The following is a 20,480-nucleotide window of genomic DNA, read 5'->3' as shown; positions in this document are numbered from 1 at the left end:
TATGGAGTTTTTCTACTCCATTGTGTGTGGTTACTCTGAGTTGGAATCAGTGCAGTGGCGGTGGGTTTGATTCGGTTTGTCAGGAAAATTAAAACAGGATCGTGTGATGAAGCATGAGGGTCAGGGGCTGGTGACAAGGAGAGCAGTCGTGGGGAGGCGACTTTAGACAGGAGGGCTCTGCCGCAGAGAGGAGACTGCAGCTGAGCCCTCAAGTACCAAGGAGCGAGGCCTGTGCGGTCTGGGCGCCCAGTGCTCCAGAGAGTAGAAGAAGCCAAACAGGTGCCTTCTAGTGGCTGCCAGGAGGCATTGTTTGGAGAACAGCATGGCTGCTGGTTGAAGGAGAGGAGGAGAGAGTTTGCACAGTGCAGCGGGGAACAGGTTATGCAGAGCCTTGGAGGCCACAAGAGTCTAGCTTTTGTTCTGTATGGGGTGGAAGGCCATTAGGGGCCTGGTTGGTTCTGATTTAAGTCTGAAGATGGCCACTCTGGTTGTGTGTGCAGGAAGAACCGCAGGAGGCAGGAACAGAAGCCGAGAGGAGAGTTGGGAGGCTGGGGCAGCGATCAGGCCAGAGGTGGCGGCGGCTCCACTAAGGTGGATTCAGAGCATGGACAGTCCTGTCAAGACTCGGGGTGTAACTTGGAGGTGGAGCTGGCATACTTCTGTTGAATTGCCTAGGGAGTGGGGTTGAGGGGTGTGGAGGCAGATAGTTGCTCAGGGAGGGTTTCCTGAGGAGCATGATTTCAGGCGAGACCTGAGGCTGAAAAGGGGCAGCCATGGGAGGATCTGGGCAAAGCACTTCTCAGGCCAAGATGTATGATGTACAAAGACCCTGAGAAGAAGGAGACGCTCCATGGGTTTGAGGAACTGAAAAGAGCCAAGGACTGCAGCATAGTGAGGCAGGGAGAGCTCAGGAGGAAGGCCAGGCCCTTGGGCAGGGGCCAGCTAAGAAGGGGAGTGGCTTTCTCTATTAGTGAAAGCCATGGGAAGGCTGAAAGCTGAAGGGTAACATTACATTTTAAATGATCCCTCTAGACGCTGTGCCGGGTGGGGGAGGCCAAGAGTGGGAGCCGAGAGCCCATGAGGCTGGCACCCTGGAAAGAGTTGGTGGTGGCTGCAGTTTGGGGGCGGGGACAGTGGTGATCTGTAGTCAGGTTGGCAGTATCCTGGGGAGTGGAATCAGGGCTCGGAGCCTTCAGGAGAGGGGGACCCCGGCTGCCCCAGAGGACTGAAGGATGGCTTTGATCCTTACAGAGCTGCCCTGTTTGGGTCGGGGATTGCACGTTAGGGCCGCCTCAGGAAAACTAAAACAGGCTCAGAGACAGCTGGCCCTTGCTTTCTTCCCGTCACTCTCTTGGGCCTTTCGGTCGAGAGTCTGTTTGTGCAAACAGCTGGGCCTTGCGTTGGTGGTGGTGCCGTCAAGTCAGTTTTTGACTCATAGCGACCTCATGTGACAGTAGAACTGTCCCATAGGGTTTTCTAGGCTGTAATCTGCTGAGAGGCGGAATTGACTTGATGGCAGCGGACTTTTTTTTTTTTTTTTTTTTAATCTTTACAGGAGCAGATAGCCAGGTCTTTCCTGTACAGGAAAAGATGTCTTTTTTTGGGCGAAGTCAGTGAGGAAAGCTATTTCAGTCTGCTTTTCAGGAATAGTTTTGCCCTAACAAGGGATTTTCTACCACATGCTAAAAACAGGAGGAGGAGTTTTGAGGTCAGCTCCAAAGGACTAAAGGTAGCATATCAAAAGATGGTTTATATTCCAGGGTCACTTCACCCCACATCCAAGCACTGCTGGCTGGATGGGTTTGAACTGCTAGCCTTTCAGTAGGCAGCCGAGCACTTAACCATTGCACCACCAGGGCTCCTCCTTAAAATGGTAGAAAGCAAAATCTGCCCACAGGGGCTGAAGCAGCAGTCTGAAATCACTGCCAGACAGTAACCAGAAGGGGCTGTTTCCACTGAGAGGCAGCACATCAAATCGAACTTTCTAGACCTGGCAGCGGAGACCACCACCTCCCATCGTAGCCTGGGCCTCGTGCAGGGATGTCTTGATGCCACCCAGCCCACCCTTTCTGAAAAATGCTCTACCCTTTGACAGGATGCTCATGAGCTCTTCCACGTGATAACCTCATCATTGGAAGATGAGCGAGAGCGCCAGCCCCGGGTCACGCATTTGTTTGATGTGCACTCTCTGGAGGTAAGCCCTTAGGAGGGTCCGCACACGTGGTGCAGCTTGTTGGCATTTAATGGTATACGCAACACAGTGAAACCTTTGAACAACTTTAAACTCAAAAGTTAGAGTCAGCAGCAGCCGGAAGTAGGCTGGGGGAGGGTACAAAGGTGCCTTCTTTGCAGGTGGTGGCTCTGTGAGGAATGTCAGCGTGCTTTAAATGACTCGTTGCTGCACTTTGTGTTGGCTTTGAGGAGAAAGAATATGTGTCGTCCCTTCTCCAAGTTTAATCAAGGGGAACAAGGAGCCAGGGGAATGCTAAACTCATCCGCATTTCCCTGAAACAGCAGAAATGTCTCATGAACTGATAAAAAGGGTGAGAAATACTCCAAAGAGGGAAATCCATTCCCGTTGCATTTGCAGAAGGGACAGTAATCAACCAGAGTGGATGATTAAGGCTACTTTAAAGACATGGGCTTTTGGAAGAAGTAGATCTTTAAGTGGCACAGTCAGCTCAGAAGTGTGAATCCTCAGGGGCGGGCAGGTTTCGCAGGGCTTGCAGCGGGTTCTCAGTCTGTCTCTTGTTTTTCTTACAGCAGCAGTCAGAAAGCATCCCGAAACAGATAACGTGTCGCACAAGAGGTAGCTGTTTTCCATTGATATTGTTACACACACAGTGCATACGCTCTAGCTGTGAAAATCACTGGCTTGTTCTTAATTATTTCTTTCTCCTGGTGACATCCCGTCCAGCTTGAACACGTGCTGTACTTGCAGAGGAACTTGTGCTTTGGAGATGGGTTTAAATTACTCCCTGGTGACCATCTTGAATTGTTCTCTTACACCCTATCTCTGCTCAGTTCCCTTTTACAGAGTTACTTGTACCTTACACAAGGGCTTGCTTTCTGCCTTCTTGAGTTGATCCTGTGAAGTCTTAAGAGGCCAACTCTGTCATGTCCTCAGCATTCCCACACCAGCCAGCTTTTACGGAAAATGGTCACAGTTCTCCTTAGAAGGAAATTAGTGTTTTCTAAGGCTTAAGCTTTAAAAATAAAATTAATGCATTGATTTCTTTGTGCATTAATAATACCTTTTGCTGTGAGTCGATTCTGATTCCTAGTGACCCTGTAGGGAAGAGTCGAGCCGCCCCATAGGATTCCCAAGGCTATAATCGTCACAGGAGCAGACTGCCACAGCTTTCCTCCGTGGAGCATCTGGTGGGTTCCAACCTCCAACCTGTGGTTGGCAGCCTAATGCTTAACCACTGCACCACCAGGGCTCCTTTTTCCACTCATAACAATTCTGTATGATGCGTTAGAAACCCATATGGTTTCCAAGGCCATGATCATCATGGAACAGACTGTCACATCTTTCTCCCACAGAGCGGTTGGTGGGTTCAAACCTCTGACCTTTCAGTTAGCAGTGTAGCACTTAACCATGCATTAACAGACACTGATACTTTTTGAGACCATGTTGTCTGCCGGCCTCTATCATATCTCATTTAAGCTTCACAGAAACTCTGTGAAGTGAGGATATGGGGGATAATGGAATAATAATTATCCCCCTTTCCAGCCAACTGAAGCTTACAGGGATAAAGTACCTTCCCAGTGACAGAGCTAATAAGAAGCAGAGCCAAGTCTGAGCCCAGGCTGCTGGACTCTGGCGCCCCTGTTCCTGTCTATGCTGTGTGTATTACCTACCCCTGCCAAAGAAAATCTCAGTGTTCCGGCCCATGTTTGTTCTGATCGTTTCAGCCGTTGGTATCACTTTATTGAACGTTCTCTTGTGCTGTGCTTCTTTTGACATCTCAAATATTTGAAGCAAATGTCTGTAAGATGTTAGTTAACACAACTTCCTTTTTCATTATGACTGTGCCCATTGTACAGAAACCACACTTAGAGACCTGTAAGAATTCTCCTGTGAATTATTCCCTAGACAGGAATGGGATGTCTTCTTTAATAGAAGACAATTAGGAAGAAGATACTTCACTTTACTTTTCAGGAATTTTTTTTCCTCCCTAAAGAGGGCATTTCTACCACATACGAAAACAAGAGGGTGAATTTTGAGGTTGACTCAAAAGGGTTAAAGGTGGCTTATCAAAGATGGTTTGTATTCCAGGGTCACCTCACCCCACATCCAGTCACTGGAAGTCTCAACACCCTTTCCATGGAAGACTTACAAGTAACATGGTCTGCAAACACTGTGAACACCAGGTAAGGCCAGTCCAGTACTGGATAGTGTCTGGTGAGGTTTTCTTTTAAGATTCATGAGAGGGTCTAGAGCGCAGGGGCCGATACCAGTGTACAAGGTTGTGACTGCCGTGGGCTCTGCACTCTCAGGACTGACTGCCCCACTTTAGTCGCTGCCAGCATGTCATGTAGTCCTCAGATGGCACTTCTGCACCAGAAGCAACAAACCCACTGTGGGCTGGCAGGGTTTCCAGACGTTAGCTGGATCTGTGTTCACAGTGGACACATCCTGGGGCTGGTTTTTATGTCTTTCTTTTGAGGTTTTTAAATCAATGTTTATTTTATAAAATGTCCAACATAGTACAAAAGTAGAGACACATATATTGGTCACCACAGTCAGTTGGAGAACATTTTTGTCATGTATCAGAAAACTGCTGATGCATTAGCAGTAACTCCCTGGCTCTGCCCAAACTCCTTGCCCGAGGCAACCACTAATCTCCTTGTGTCTCTGTGGATTTACCTGTTCAGGACAATTTCTGTCAGTGGAATCATGCAGTATGTGATCTGCTGTGACCGGCTTCTTTAACTTAGCACGTTGCTCTCAAGGTTCTTCCTTATTGTATCAGGTATCAGCAGTCCGTTCCTTTCTGTGACTGAATAATAGTCCATTGTATGGATCTACTGACTATTGGTTATCCATTCATCAGTTGGTGGACATTTGTGTTGTTTTACTTCTAATCCCATCATTCTGTTTGTTCATTTTGCTTTATGAGGAGGAGCTTTGCCTTCTCCCATAGACCTTACAGAGTCAGCTGTCAATGGATATTTTATAGAAAGCCTGGCTGGAATTATGATTGGGACTACATTGATCAGTTTGAGGAGAACTGACATGTTACAGTATCAAGTTTTCTAATCTATGAACGTGTTATGTGTCTCCATTTATTTCAGTCTAATTTCATGTCAACATTTGTGCTTTTTAACATTGAGGTTTAAATTTGTTCCTAATTATTTTATGTTTTGATGCTATTGTGAATGGATTTTTAAAAATGTTATTTTGCATTTGTTTGCTACTAATATATAGAAACATGGTTAATGTCTATATATTGACCTTGTATCTTGAGACCTTGAAAAAATTCCCTTAAATTGGTTCAAGGAAGTTTTATTAAAATTCCTTAGAATTTGCTATGTCTGTAAACAAATTGTGTTGTCTGTGAGTACAAGCCTTACTTCTTCCTTTCTAGTCTTTCTTCCTTGTATTTCTTTCCATCCTACTACATTATGTGGTATAATATTCTGTTCTGTAGCTGTGCCCTTATTTAACTGTCCCCTAGAAAATGACACTGCCCACATTTTTGCCATTGTAGACAGTGCTGTGATGAGCATCTCTGGAGCTCTGTCCTTGGGTATTTCCTAGGAGATATGGAATCTTTTAGTGTTTCCAGGCTACCCATTAGCCTTTTAGTATGAGATTGTCTTTTTAATAGAATTTGCTTCTAAATTTTAAATTAGTATTATTTTAATGTTGGGTATCTAAACATTAGACTATTTTATAGCCATAGATAAACCTTGCTGTTTATAAATCCTCACACAGAAACCTTTCCTGAGCTTCTGCAATGTTTATTTCAGAGTCCTGTTCGATTTGATACCTTTGATAGCCTTTCACTAAGTATTCCAGCTGCCACATGGGTATGTACTGATCTATGGTTTATTTTGAGTCTTTCAGAGACATTTAAATAGGCCTGTTAGACATGTTATGGGACTTAGGTGCTGTGTGTTACTCAGACACATGGTCATTTGAACCCCCACTTAGCTTGAATATGGTACTAGGGCCCGAGGAGACCCTGGGTAATGCAAATGGTTAACGCACTCAGCTACTCACAAAAAGGTTGGTGGGTCAAGTCCACCCGGGGTGCTTCAGCAGAAAGATCTGGCAACCTACTTCTGAAAAATCCGGCATCAGAAACCCTAGGCAGCACAGTTCTACTCTCACACGGGGTCACCATGGGTGGAATCAGCATGACAGCAGCTGGGTACTATAGCTGAATAGGGGAAATAGGTTTTAGCTTTTGTGATTGTACATGTGTATTTGTATGAATCTCGAGTTCAAAGATATTTAAGACCATTTGGAATGCCATACTTTTCTGCAGCTTGCTTCCTTATACTTGTGAGCCTGTCAGAATAGCAAGTCTGGAGTGTTTGGAGTGCCTTGTTTGTTCAGGAAGCATCTGGTGGTGTGGGCTTCCCTTGCTGTCTGGTAACAGTTTCACAGTAGCTCCCCACTGAATTGCAATAACTCTTATCCTCCTTTTTGTGCTGTAGGGTCACCCGCTGACCCTGGACCACTGCCTGCACCACTTCATCTCATCAGAATCCGTGCGGGATGTCGTGTGTGACAACTGTACAAAGGTATGCATTTGCCCTCAGCTGTCACCACTGGCTGGCCTGTGTGTCCTCATATAGAGCTTCTCACACTGTTGGCCCTGACAGTTTTGACCCCACCTAATAGATCTTCTCAGCTGCAGCCATTTCTCCCTAACTTGGTCTGGAAATTGGCAGCCCATGAACCAGATGTCTTTTCCCCCATGAGTTTTGTTTCACTCACAGAACACTTAAAGAAAAAGTGTCCATGCCATGCTTTGAGATGGGACCTGCTGTCTAGTTTGTCACAGTCCCCTCATGCCTTTTACCTATATAACTAGCCTGACCCCAACCTATGCAACTGAATTTCACCTTAAGAGGAACTGTGTAGACTAGAAGGAGCTCTGGTGGTATAGTGGGTGTTCTGGTTACCCAGTGCCTCTCTAACAGAAATACCACAAATGGGATGGGTTGAACAAACAGGAGTCTATTCTCTTATAGTTTGGGAGGCTAGAAGTCCGAGTTCAAATTGCTGGGCTCTAGGGGCTATGTGAAAGCCCCTCGACCTTGGGCTTTAGCTCTGCCTCTTGCTTCTGGCCCACTGGAGCTAGAGGCATCTCTTCACTCAGGCAGCTACTGGCTGCTGAGGCTAACAAGCCCAAGGTCGACAAATGGTACAGTCCCGATGTTATGAAACCACATGACAGGCCATTGATTCCAGTCCATTGAAAGTCCTAGGATCGGCAGAGCATAGCAGACTGCTGAACAACAACATGGCTACATGTAGGTTTCAAGCATGCCATAAGCTAAAGACCATCCCCAAAGATGCTTCTTATATATGGGAAGCAGAACACATCCCTAAAGCAGCTACTCAGCTGCTTATGGTAGATCCCACCGTGGAGTTGATTGCCAATCTCATCATGGAGAATAACTACCACCAGCTGCCCAGCCACTCAATCAGGCCCAGGCAAGTTGACACACAACCTTAACTACCACAGTGGGTAAGGCATTTATTTGGTTGCTAACCAGAAGGTCAGCAGTTCAAACCCCCCAGCTGCTCCACAAAAGGAAGATGAGGCAATCTATTTCCATAAAGATCTACAGCCTTGGAAACCCAATCGGGATTGCAGTGAGTTGTAATCAACTTGGTTGCAATGAGTTTGGTTTGGTTTTTGGTGTGGAATAAAAAAAAACCCTGATGGCACAGTGGTTAAGCACTCAGCTAACCAAAAGGTCAGGGGTTTGAACCCACTAGCCACTCTGCAGGAGAAAAATGTGGCAGTCTGCTTCTGTAAAGATTAAAACCAAAAGCTGAACCCATTGCCATCAAGTAAATTGTAACTCATACTACCCTACAGGGCAGAGTGGAACTGTCCCGTAGTTTCCAAAACTGTGACCTTTATGGAAGCTGTCACAGCTTTCTCCTGCAGAGCAGCTGGTGGGTTCAGACTGCTGACTTCAGTTCACAGCCAAGCGCTTAACCACCGTACCACCAGGGCTCCTTCTGTAGAAATTACACCTTTAGAAATCCTGTGTTGTTGTTGTTATGTGCCATCAATTCAGACCTGACTCATAGCGACCCCTCCTTGAGTTTCTGAGGCAGTATTATGGAAGTAGATTGCCCAGCCTTCCTTTTGAGGAGTGGCTAGTGGGTTTGAACCGCCAGCCTTCTGGTTAGCAGTCAAATGCCTTAGGCACTGTGCTACCAGAGCTCCTTGGAAATCTTATGGGGCAGTTTAATTCTGTCCTATAGGGGTCTCTATGAGTTATAGTCAACTTGATGACAATAGGTGTGGAACAGAATTTTTTAAGACGGAACAAACTAGATTACATGACCACAGCAGGGTTTCAGTGTTGATCAGTGGTCCTTCTTTTCTTCTTTCCTCCACTGTTAGTGTGATTTAGGCCAAGAGGGGTCAGTGACAGCAGTTCACAAGTAACTGCAGCTAACTTCATTGCCAGGTGGAAGTGCAATGCCTTAAATGAAACATGCGTCACCTGGGTCCCACTGTGTCAAGCACAGGTGAACACAGCCATAACGCTGGCTGACCTGCAGCTCTCCACAGACGCCCTCCTTCGAGCATCTTTGCTGCTTTTATTTCAGATTGAAGCCAAAGGCACATTGAATGGAGAGAAGGTGGAGCACCAGAGGACTACTTTTGTCAAACAATTAAAACTGGGGAAGGTGAGCCCACCCCACACACCTTGGTGGCTTGGCTTCACACACATGGTGTGTCCCACTCCCTAAACGGCTCCACTGTTTCCCCCACAGCTCCCTCAGTGCCTGTGCATCCACCTGCAGAGACTGAGCTGGTCCAGTCACGGTGCGCCCCTGAAGCGGCACGAGCACGTGCAGTTCAACGAGTTCCTGATGATGGACATCTACAAGTACCGCCTCCTTGGACACAAGCCAAAACCGAAGGATGGCGCGGGGCCCACGTTAGAGCTGCAGGGCAGACCGGCTGCCCTTGAGCCAGGTGTGCGGAGCCCAATGCCCTGAGGAGTTTGTAGCCGAGAGCAGAGTGTCGGCACCACCCCCTCTGGTCCTCTGTGATGGGAAGGAGTGGCTTGTGTTCTGGCTGCTTAGAGTCTTGAGAACAGAAGGATTGGGTAGGACAGGGATGATCTCTTAAAGATGTTGAAATGTACAGTTTCTAAAGCTATTTTACAAATGAAAAAGCATTAGAGGAAAAGTGTCATTTTTCTTATTTTCTGGTCTTTTGACTAAAAAAACCAGCTCACATCCCATTATTCCAGTGAGTTTCTTTCTCCCTTCTTGCAATACAGTTGTCTCGTTTAGACAGGAGTTGTCCTAGCTGCAGATCACTGAGGGTCTTGTGTTGATACTGATTCCTTCCTGAGCTCTGTGCTTACCGTAATTCCATTACTGTCCTCATTGAAGGTTGATGGGTAAATTTGGCACCAGGGAAGCAACTGAAACCAAATCAGTTGCCATCACGTGGAGTCTGACTCTTTGTGACCCCAAGGGTGTACTGTGCTCCATAGCACTGTCAGTGGCTAGTATCTCAGAAATCCAAGGTGCCTCTGGGGAAAGGTGAACCTCCAGCCTTTCAGTCAGCAGTTGCGTTCGTTAACCATTTGCATCCTCCAGTGAAGCAAGGTAGCTCTTATCACTCAGTCTAACTGAAGAAAACATGGAGGCTCCGAGAGGTTCAAGGATTGGTCCGGGGCAAACGGCACATGGGGGAACTGGTGCCAGAGTGCATTGTGTCTTAAATAAGATACTGAGGCGAGGAACCTAAAACCCTAGCGACTTGAAGGCTCCAAGTGTAAACTTACCACCCACATGCTGCTTCCAGTGACGTCAGGATTTTATTCCCTGCACCTCGCCCCCTTCCCCGACCCAGACCCAACCCGACCCCTCTTTGTTCTTTTTTGCAGCCACCATTGAGTGGCCTGGCAAAGCATCATTTCGGGGAGACTATTTTGCCGCTCCTGGGGCAGGTCAGCTGATTAATATTAAGGAAGTGGCTAGGCAGGAAGAGGACACAGCCCTTGGCCCTTGTTTTCAAGCAAGTACCTCTTCACCCCAGCTGCTTCTCCCAGCTGGGGTGCACATCTGCTCACAAACCATGGTGACTGTTTAAAAGGCCAACAGTGAACTTCCTGGTATTTTAACGCCCCCAGATAGGACACTTGAAAAGAGAGAAAAGTATTTAATTTTTTATCTATGCCCACAAACGTGTATTAATATCATTACATGTTAGTATTCCTTAGGAGTTGACAGAATTGAAGGAATACTGTTTAGATTGGTCATTCTCAACAGGGAGAAAATTTTGCCCCCCAGGGAACATAGTCTGAACATGCTTGTTGTTACAACAGCTGTGGGTGGGGTGCTATGAGCATCTAGTGGGTAGAGGCCAGAAATACTACTTAAAAAAAACCACTGTCATTGAGTCAGCTCATGGTGACCCTACAGGATAGAGCGGAACTACCCTGTAGAGTTTCCAAGGCTGTAAATTTTTAAGGAAGCAGACTGCCTCATCTTTCTCCTGTGGAGCAGCTGTTAGGTTTGAACTGCAAACCTCTTGAATAGCAGGCAAGTGCTTTAACCACTATGATGCCAGAGCTCCTTAATACCCTACAATGCATAGGACAGCCACTACAACAAAGAATTATCCAGCAGTAGTGCTAAGGCTGAGAGACCTTCGTTAGGTCAGAAGCAGTAGCCTGCTTCACTTTGACCCATGTCTTTAGCAAATGGATAGGATTCTCAATGATCCGGGGTTGTCAAAGCTAGCAGGAACCAGATACAGTCTCCTATTGGGATTAAAAGAGGGACACAAATGTAGGAAATCTTATGGATCAATATGATACAAAATGAAGTAATATTGTTTACCCAGAGCCACTGCTTATTTTAATTGCCTCAGGCCTTTTTCTCTTGCAGTTCTCATTCAGCCAGGGGCCCCCACAACACAAGTGTTCATGAATGGCGCCTGCTCCCCATCTTTACTGCCGCCCCTGCCAACCCCGATGGCTCTTCCTCTCCCGGGCGTTCCCGACTGCAGGTGAGCCACTCCAAGAAGAGTCTTCATTCATGCAAATGCTTGTCTGCATTTCAGAAATAAGCTTTTCGCTGAGATAAATCGATGTAAACTTTAATTTTTCTTTCATTTTAAAATGGAATTTTACTGTGTTATACGTTCCCCAAGATCCTTGGGTGGTAGAAACCAAACGGTTGGAGGTTTGAACCCACCCAGTGACATTGAGGGAGAAAAGACCTGGCAGCTTGCTTCCGTATAGTTGACAGCCAAGAAAACCCTGAGGGGCAGTTGTAGTCAGTAACACCCAGGGTCACCGTGAGTCAGAGTCAAGTCGGCAGCAACCAATAACAGTACGCTGCCCTGTTCATTTTTATCCAAAATGGAAACCACCTTAAGAATTATAAAAATAGGTAAAGTCTAAATATGTGTATGTGTTGCGTGTGTATGCATGTATACGTTACGTATAAATTATAAAGGAAAGCTTCAACTTCTGAAGATACCATCTAGAGACAACCAGTTAAATCTTTAGGGTCTCCCATGCTAAGTTATGAGTGTGCACACATACACACACTCACGTACACACACTCACATACACACAGAGTGGACATCTTGCCATGCCACTAAATATATAGATCTGTATTTTAATGGTTGTATAATATTGAGAAGGAGTTCTGGTGGTGCAGCGGTTAAAGCATTGGGCTGCTAACCAAAAGGTAGGTGATTCAAACCCAGCAGTCACTCCACAGGAGACAGATGTCTGCTTCCATGAAGATTTACAGCCTTGGAGACCCTATGAGGCAGTTCTCTGTCCTCTAGGGTCACTAGGAGTCAGAATTGACTCAATGGCAGTGGGTTTGGTTTTTGATAGTACTCAGTTACGTGGCTGTACCATTGTGTTAGTCCCCTTTCATTGAACATCTAGGATTCTTTTCTTTTTTGTTGCCCCCTCTAAAGCCTCTTTATTATTTTTGTCCCTGCCTTCCAGCTCTTCCACGTACCTCTTCCGTCTGATGGCAGTTGTCGTCCACCATGGAGACATGCATTCTGGACACTTTGTGACTTACCGACGGTCCCCACCTTCAGCCAAGAACCCTCTTGCCACCAGCAACCAGTGGCTGTGGGTTTCTGATGACACTGTCCGCAGGGCCAGCCTGCAGGAGGTCCTGTCTGCCAGTGCTTACCTGCTCTTCTATGAGCGTGTGCTTTCCAGGATGCAGCACCAGGGCCAGGAGTACAAGTCTGAGGAGTGACCGTCCAGCCCGAGGAGAGCCGAGGCAGCTGCCCACACCGTTCAGGAGAGAAGCGAAGTCATACTGTGTGTGTGTGTGACACAGGCAGCCCCCCAGAGTCCTTCAGCCTTCCAGTGTGTTCTAAGAGTAGGCTCCACACGGGGGCCAGCGCCCCAATTCTGGCCACGCCAGGCTCCCTGCACAGCTGTGTGAGCACACGCTGAGAAGCATTGTCATCGCGGTAGGAAATCACGTCTAGAGCCTCTGTACTGCCTGGTACAGGTGATTCAAAAGAAGTCAGACTTCAGGAGCCCTCTTCTGTATCGTGGGATGTTCAGTGTTTTCCAAGGGGAGTCAGACCTGGCTAACCCCCTGATGTTTCAGGATAGTTCTTTTTTAATGAGCAGGCCTAAACGATGTTGGCAAGAACCAGCAGAGTTATTAAAGGCAAAACTAAGAAGAAAAAGTGCCTTTCATTCGTGATTGCTTTTGTAGCATGTCCGTTCTGGAAACATTAGCTTGGAGGTGTTGGAACTGTTTGTAAAAAGCCCTGTTCCTTCAGTTATTCAGCGGAGAGCTTACACCAGATCAGAGGCCTGAAGAACACACGCCTTCCCTTTTTGTACGTCTTTTTCTAATCTTTCGATTCTTTATACTTAGTAAAGAGACACCTGCCAAACTGGCCCCTCGAGACGGTCGTTCACTGCTTTGTCAGTTCGAGCGACACACTTACCTGTCACTTTTCTCTTTTGTCTGTGGACTCTGGGAGAGGTGGTTTTAACATAATCTGTGCGAGTAGCCACAACCGAGCACTTCCCGTGCAGCACCAAGGACCCCACCGCTCTTAAAAGACTCTTCAGTACACGGGCATCCATTGTGGGCGGTTGTGTCCATCTGTTTATTTATTGCTGCCCATGGAGAGCTCTTCAGGTTGAGCCTGTGTGAACACACAGTCCCCACCTCGATTTGAGGGCTGGGTCAGCAGGACAGGACACAGCGAGGGCCGCAGCCTATGTGGACCTGTTTCACTTGTGAAGTGAGGGGTGACCATCAAAGCCCCGCCCTTCCCATAAAGAGGAGGCAGCGGCTCTGGTTTCTCTTTAAGCACACAGCTCCAGCTGACGACCAGTACTGCTTTGCTCTCCTTGGTTTATCATATGGCCCTATTTTAAGTTTCCCTGCATTGTTTCCAGTCACCCAACACACAAAGGATATATGGAGCATTTCCCCTACCTTTTCAGATGTCTCTTGAAGTGCAAGGTGCTCTGGTAGTGCAGTGCCTAAGGCACTTGACTGCTAACCAGAAGACTGGCAGTTCAAACCCACCAGCCACTCCTCGGAAGGAAGGTTGGGCAATCAACTTCTGAAGTGATACCGCCTCAGAAACCCAAGGAGGGGTCGCTATGAGTCGGGCCCGACTCGAAGGCACGTAACAACAACGTGGAATGCAGCCTAGGGCTGGAGGGACTTTGATTACTACCTGTGTTTTACAGAGCCCTGGTGGTGCAGTGTTTAAGCACTCAGCTGCTAATGGAAAGGTCAGCGGTTCTAACTCAGCCAGCCACACTGCAGGAGAAAGATGTGGCAGTCAGCTTCTGTGAAGATTATAGCCTTGGAAACCCTATGAGGCAGTTCTACCCTTGTCTTGTAGGGTAACTGTAAGTTGGAATTAACGCGACAGCAAGTCACAGGGTCACCTGTTGTAGCTAGATTTTTTTTTTTTTTATTATTATTATGGGGGGTGGGAAAAAGGACGGTAAATGCAAACGGACCCTGCAGAGGTAAGGTTGGGAATCGGACCCACCCAGATGGTCACCTGAGGGGAGGCGAAGCCCTGTGCCACCTCTGGCAGTGGAGAGCTGCTCGGCCCAAGAAGGTGCCTTGGTGTCAGCTGAAAGTGCAAGAAGCCACGGACCCCGGGGCATCTGAAGGACTTAGTAACTAGCTCTCAGCGGATATACTGTGAAGGAACTCTGGGCCACAAACATTAGCGTGAAAGGACCACCTGATCCCTTCATTGCTGATGGCCCTTCTTCCATGGCTGACCCTGGCTATGCTGTTCTAGCCGGGTCTAGTGGAGTAACTGCCCAGTCATGTGACCCTGAGCTGCACCCCAAAGCCGTAGCTTTGAGTAACTGCTCTTCTGCCACCGCTCACTCTGAAATCTGCCATTGGCAATGACAGGCTGAAAGGGGTGATCCTCTTACAGCTTAGATTTCAGCAGACCTTTAGTCAGAAGACAGGGCTGAGCCAAGGTTGTAAACGTGAACAATATCTGTGCAAAGTCTTCATCTGATTAAAGCTCACTTCCTCATTTGGTAAATTATTAGGAATCAAGTAGCAGCCAAATGATCTGTTTCCAGTTTTAAATTATCTACAAAGGTAGCTGCTTTTTGCATAAACCTAAGTTAAACTAGTAGTTTATGCCATGATAACTGCTGGTTTATGTCTTTGCTAAAGGTACCTTTTGTATCTGCCATGTATTATAGCAATAAAAGAATCATTTGTTAGGAAAAATAAACTGGTATTGTCTCCTGGTTTACTGACTGATACAGCATCCTCTGTTGTGGATTAAGGCCTGGGCCTTGGTGAACCTCGTGTGTGTTCCCACGAGGTACAAGAAACATCAGCTCTCCCTTAGCAGAGAGCAGGAGAGAGAAAACAGAAGCACTGTTACAAACATCTTTACTTAGCAGGCAGAATCTGACGAAACGTCAGATTGACCCGCGGAGCCAGAATCTTCTTTCGCACAGGGAGACTGTGATACCAGTGAGTGTTGGTTGGCGGGCTCATCACCAGCAAACTTCCGTGGGCCAGCGCGAGCCTGACCACCTCCAGCCGCCGGGAGGGGTTCTTCCCTCGCGAATCCTTATGCCGGAAGAAGAAGTCTCTGCAGGCCCCGAAGGAGACGGAAGCAATGGGGCTCCCAGGAGCCAGTTCTCGCTCATCATCGCGGTGCTCGCCAATGTGGTCGCAGCCATCTTTGTACCTGCAATGACAAGACAAGCCAGCTCCTGAAAACATCCCTTTCCCGCAGACCCCATTTTCTTGCACAATGTGACGTGGTGCCGCATGCACAGCCATTACTGTCATGGCTCCGCGGGGGCGTGGGGTCTCTCTCAGGTTCTACAGAGGGGCCAAGCCCACAGCATTTGCACTTTGTTATCTAGTCATTCCAGTCATGTGCTTTAAAACTGAACACACCAAAAGAAACCGAGAACATGCCACAGTTGTCCTGGTTCATATGTGTAAACACCACGTAGAATGGCTTCTCCCTACACACAGAAGCAATCCATGTGCCCTGCTGACAAAGTCTGCCTGCTGCCCACCCCAAGCTCATCCCAGACCCTTCCTCACTGCTTCCCAGCTGTGCTGAGGCGCTTCCTGCCTCTTGGACATGCCAAGCTGCCTCTGCTCTTTCTCCAGATGTCTCTGTGGCTTGCTTGCCCTCTATTCAGAGATTAGCCCCAAACGCTACTGCCTCATCTAAAGTGACCGCCCCTAAACCAGGGCTTCTCCGTAGGGGCAGTGGGCAATGTGGAGACGTGTAGTTGCCATGACTGGGGAGGTTGTTACTGGCAGCTGGTGGGTAGAGGTGAGGGGTGCTAGTCAGCATCTACCACACACACGGCAACCTCCGCCAAAAAGAAGGATCTGGCTGCAAATGTCAGCATGGCTGCTACTGAGAAGCCCACCCTACACCCCACACCTAGCCATTCTCAGTCAAACCAGCCTGTTGAATTCCCTTCAAGACACTGGTGACTGTGATGTATACTGAATCACCTCTCAATGTTGGGGGAGCACCATGGAGACTGCCTTGGCTCATGCATTTCCACTGCTGTGTCCCATGTGCCACGTCCCTAAGTTGTGCAAGCAGCTGGAGCTTGTGGGAGTTAAGGTTATGTGTCAGCTTGGCTGGGGCTGGTCTTGAGTGGCTGGGCAGCTGGATGTAGTTATTCCCCAGGATGAGACTGGTCATCAACACCATGGCAGAATCTACTGGAGCAGCTGAGTAGCTGCCTTAGAGATGTGGTCTGCTTCCAGTATATAAGGAGAAGTTTTAAGAAAGGTCTTTGAGCTTTTTTTGGCACGCTTAGATCCTGCATTTGGCTGAGTTATCAGTGAGTGGCTGGCCATGTCGTCTGCTGATCTTGGGACTGTCTCTGGACTTGAACTGGTGGCCTGCTGTGTTGTTTGATAATACTGACTGTGCCATTTTACTTGTCGACCTTGGGTTTGTCAGCCTCAGCAGCCAGCAGCTGCCTGAGTTAAGAGAAGCCTCTAGCTCCGCTGGGCTAGGAGCAAGGGGCAGAGCTAAAGCCCACGGTGCAGGGGCCTTCACCTAGACCCTAGAGCTGGCACTCTGAGCTCGGACTTTCTAGCCTCCTAAACTAAGAGAATAAACTATTCAAAGCCACCATTTGTGGTATTTCTGTTAGAGCAGCACTGGAGGTAACCTAAAGGTTGGCAGTTCAAACCCAGAGGCGCTGCAGAAAAAAGGCCTAGCAAACTGTTTCCATTAAGATGAGAGCCAAGCAAACCCTATGGAGCACACTTCTACTCTGAAACCCACGGGGTCACCAGGAATTGGAATCACTTTGACGGCAACTGACAACAACAACATCCCTGTGTGTGAAGAAAGTATTTGTAGCACAAATGAATCCTAACTTCTTCCTTTGAAAGAGACAGACGTGTAAAATTTTAGGTGACCTAAAAAAGTGAAAAGTAAGGTGTCACCTGTTGATGAGCACAAAGTTGAAGGTATGTCCAGTCACCCGAGAAACATGATCCCGAACGCGTTCTAGGACTGGGAGCCAGGGCTTCGGAGACAGAGTGAGGCCTGAAAACGAGTAGGTCACCCCGGGATCGCCGTAAGTTGCCTGCTTCCTGGGCACGTTGTGCCACTTCCCGAACACCTTAACCTTGGCCAGTGCCCCTGTGCAGACGACACACACAGTCAGCCCTATTCCCCAAGGCCCTTGGAAATCCAGAGGGGCACAAACACGTGCTCCCTGAGTACTGTGCTTTTTCTACAAATAACACGCCCATGTAAATAATACACTCACTCATTAAAGCACAAAAATGATAAATTAAGTAGAAGGGTTCTGGCCTCACACACCCACACATATACCAACCTCAAATGTCTAGTGACATTTCCAGAAGTGAATTTCAGTCACATTTACCCACCCATATTACCATACCCACTGCCATTGAGTCGATTCTGATTCACAGGGACCCTATAGGACAGAGTAGAACTGTCCCATAGGGTTTCCAATCTTTACAAAGCAGACTGCCTCATCTTTCTCCCATGGAGCAGCTGGTGGATTCAAACCACTCACCTTTTGGTTAGCGGCCCAAAGCTTTAATCACACTGCCACCAGGGTGCCTTCCTTATTCATATTACTGTATTACAGGTATATCCTGTAATATCCTTCTATTCATTTTCTTTAATCTCCTGCTATGTGCATAAAAATAGTCTAAAAATAATTGACCATACTTGTACAATAAAAGCACAAGCCATACTCAAAGTCCCAGGTCAAGTTTGGTATTCTGCCAGTAATTAGAAAACAAACAATCTAAACCGTGTGTTGGTTTCCATTAATTTGAATCGATAATACCTACCTTAAGTGAAGTTTCCATGTGACCAGAAATGGAAACTGAAGACAGCAACTTGTACAAAATATTGGCACTGCACACTAACAAAAATAACATGCAGGAAAGGGAAGGTAGGTTGTGCAGTGGGCAGAAACGTGTAACACGTTAGAGCACTCAGGATTGAAAGGAAGTAAAGCAAGAACAGCATTCCACTGTGTCACTCAAAGCTACTTAACACCTCCAAGATCATTGAGGACTGCCCCAAGTTTTCACACAGAATGGTGATTCCTGTCTACATTTAGAGAAACAGTAGTAGTACAGTATATTTTTAACACTGTGTCAACCGTCTTAACTACAGCAGAGCACAATAAATAAAGAGGCTTACAGTTCAGCACAATGGTGTTAGGTTACATGCTTGCAGTTGTGCACCGGAGTCAGTTCTGGCTCAGCAACCCCTTGAGACAGACTAGAAGTGCCCCACAGGGTTTGCAAGTGTCTTGGAAGCAGAATGCCACATCTTTCTCCTGGAGAGCAGCGGGGGAGGGGTTCGGACTGCTAACCTTTGGACAGCAGCTAAGTGCTTAACCACTGCGCCACCAGGGCTCCTTTGGTTACACTACAGTGGTTTGTAGGAGCCCCTGGGTGGTGCGAATGGTTGAGCACTGAACTAGCTACAGGGCCGGTGGTCCGAACCACCCAGAGGTGCCTGGAGTGACAGGCCGCAAGGTGTGCTTCTGGAAGGCCTGCAAAACCCTCCAGAGCAGGTCAGTCTGCCCACACGGGGCCCTGTGTCAGAACGGACTGATGGCAACTTACAATAGGATGATTTGCCACTTACCGGATCTTAGACCCACGGGGTCTAAGGGCCTCTGGCTCCATGAATGATGGGGCTAACCCAGCTCAGGCTGGGAACTTCCGTGAGCTTTTCCATGCCTCCCTCCAAACGCTCAGCCAGATCCCTGTATGTTCATTACAGGGTAGACCAGCAGTTCTCAAATGTATACCTCCTGAACCAGCAGCATCACCTAAAAACTCTACGGAAACTAGACTGAGGGAGTGGGGCCAGCCATCTGAGTTCTGACAAGCCCTCTAGGTGATGCTGAGAACCGCTGGGGTTCCCCGGTTATTTGTCTGTTTCTCTTACTAGACCAGTGAGTCTCATCCGTGGTGCATGTTAGAATCACTGTAAGCTTTTGAAAAACACTGTTGCCCACATTCCACACCTACTGTTGTTGTTATGTGCTGCTGAGTCAGACCTGACTCATAGCGACCCCTCCTTAGGTTTCCAAGGCAGTATCACTATGGAAGTAGATTGCCCAACCTTCTTTCTGAGGAGTGGCTGGTGGGTTTGAACCGCCAGCCTTCTGGTTAGCAGTCAAGTGCCTTAGGCACTATGCTGCCAGAGCTCCTACACACCTACTAGGTTGGCTATTATTAGAAAATGAACACGTGTTGGCAAGGCTGTAGAGAAAGTGGAACCTCTGTCCATTGCATCTGGGAATGTAAAATGGCGCAGCCACTCTAGGACAGTTTGGTGGCTTCTCAAAAAGTTAAACATAGAACTACCACTAAAACAAACAAAAAACACCTCTAGTGGTGACCCCACATGTCACAGAGAACGGTTTTCAAGCTGTGACTTTTTGGAAGCAGACTAACAGGCCCTTCCTCTAGGGCACCTTTGGGTAGGCTCGAACGACCAACCTTTTGGTTAGTTAGTAGCCACACACTGAAGCATTTGCACCCAGGACTCTCTCTAAACACAAACCAGTGGCTTTCTCAAACAAGCCTTCAAAACACATACCTACACTCACCACAGTCCTCTCCTCACCTGTAAAATATTCCACTTCTCGTTCCAACTCTCGGAAAATCTTGTCCGCCTCAGCTCGGTCAAACAGGACTATGTAGTCGCAGACGAGGCCCTCAGCCCGAATGTGCCGCCAGCGGGGCCCTGCGGAGCCAGGTCCATCCTCCACAGCGTCTCTCCTCAGCCTTTTCCTTGGGCTCCCCTCTTCTGGTCCCAACAAAGGAGGGTCTTCACCTGCATGGTCTTGTTCCTCCTCCAAGCTCTTCTCCACACCTTTTCCCAAATGCTCCCTGAGAAGACCCTTCACCAGGAATTTGTCCATCCTGTTTCCTCAAAGCAAGGACCTGGGCATCTGAGGCGTGGCAAAGAAACAGGGAGAGGTTGCCCGGGCACTGTCTCTCTGGCAGAAAATCTGTCCTGGTAAGTGGTCCCACAGCAACAAGCCTCACTATTTTCAAGTTTCCATTTTAAAGTTTAAAATCACGACCTGGAAGGGAAATAGAGATTAGCATAGTGCCTAAGGCACTTGACTGCTAACCAGAAGGCTGTCGGTTCAAACCCACCAGCCAGTCCTAGGAAGGAAGGTTGGGCAATCTACTTTGGTAGTGATACTGAAACCCACTACTTCCGTAGTGA

The 20,480-nt window shown here is 47.7% G+C and overlaps 2 protein-coding genes across 2 annotated transcripts in view; one reads left to right on the top strand and one right to left on the bottom strand.

Moving 5' to 3' along the window:
• USP30 (ubiquitin specific peptidase 30) overlaps positions 1-12,466 on the top strand; it is a 38,886-nt gene extending 26,420 nt beyond the window's left edge. Inside the window, exons 5-13 of the mRNA XM_007954981.2 lie at positions 2,096-2,194; positions 2,764-2,809; positions 4,283-4,377; positions 5,980-6,039; positions 6,673-6,759; positions 8,816-8,896; positions 8,984-9,188; positions 11,120-11,240; positions 12,202-12,466. Coding sequence (XP_007953172.1) covers positions 2,096-2,194; positions 2,764-2,809; positions 4,283-4,377; positions 5,980-6,039; positions 6,673-6,759; positions 8,816-8,896; positions 8,984-9,188; positions 11,120-11,240; positions 12,202-12,466 — 1,059 coding nt within the window. The remainder of the gene's footprint in view (positions 1-2,095; positions 2,195-2,763; positions 2,810-4,282; positions 4,378-5,979; positions 6,040-6,672; positions 6,760-8,815; positions 8,897-8,983; positions 9,189-11,119; positions 11,241-12,201) is intronic.
• A 2,070-nt stretch (positions 12,467-14,536) lies between these two features.
• ALKBH2 (alkB homolog 2, alpha-ketoglutarate dependent dioxygenase) lies at positions 14,537-20,166 on the bottom strand. The gene is given in 4 exon segments (XM_007955000.2): positions 14,537-14,610; positions 15,127-15,434; positions 17,183-17,381; positions 19,869-20,166. Coding segments are annotated over 4 exon segments (879 nt in total).
• Between the last annotated feature and the right edge of the window lie 314 nt (positions 20,167-20,480).

This window comes from Orycteropus afer, unplaced genomic scaffold, assembly GCF_000298275.1.
Source record: "Orycteropus afer afer isolate SDZICR_OR568_19922 unplaced genomic scaffold, OryAfe1.0 scaffold00487, whole genome shotgun sequence".
NCBI lineage: Eukaryota > Metazoa > Chordata > Mammalia > Tubulidentata > Orycteropodidae > Orycteropus > Orycteropus afer.
Note: the sequence above shows the minus strand (reverse complement) of the source record. Positions and strands in the feature narration are given on the sequence as shown.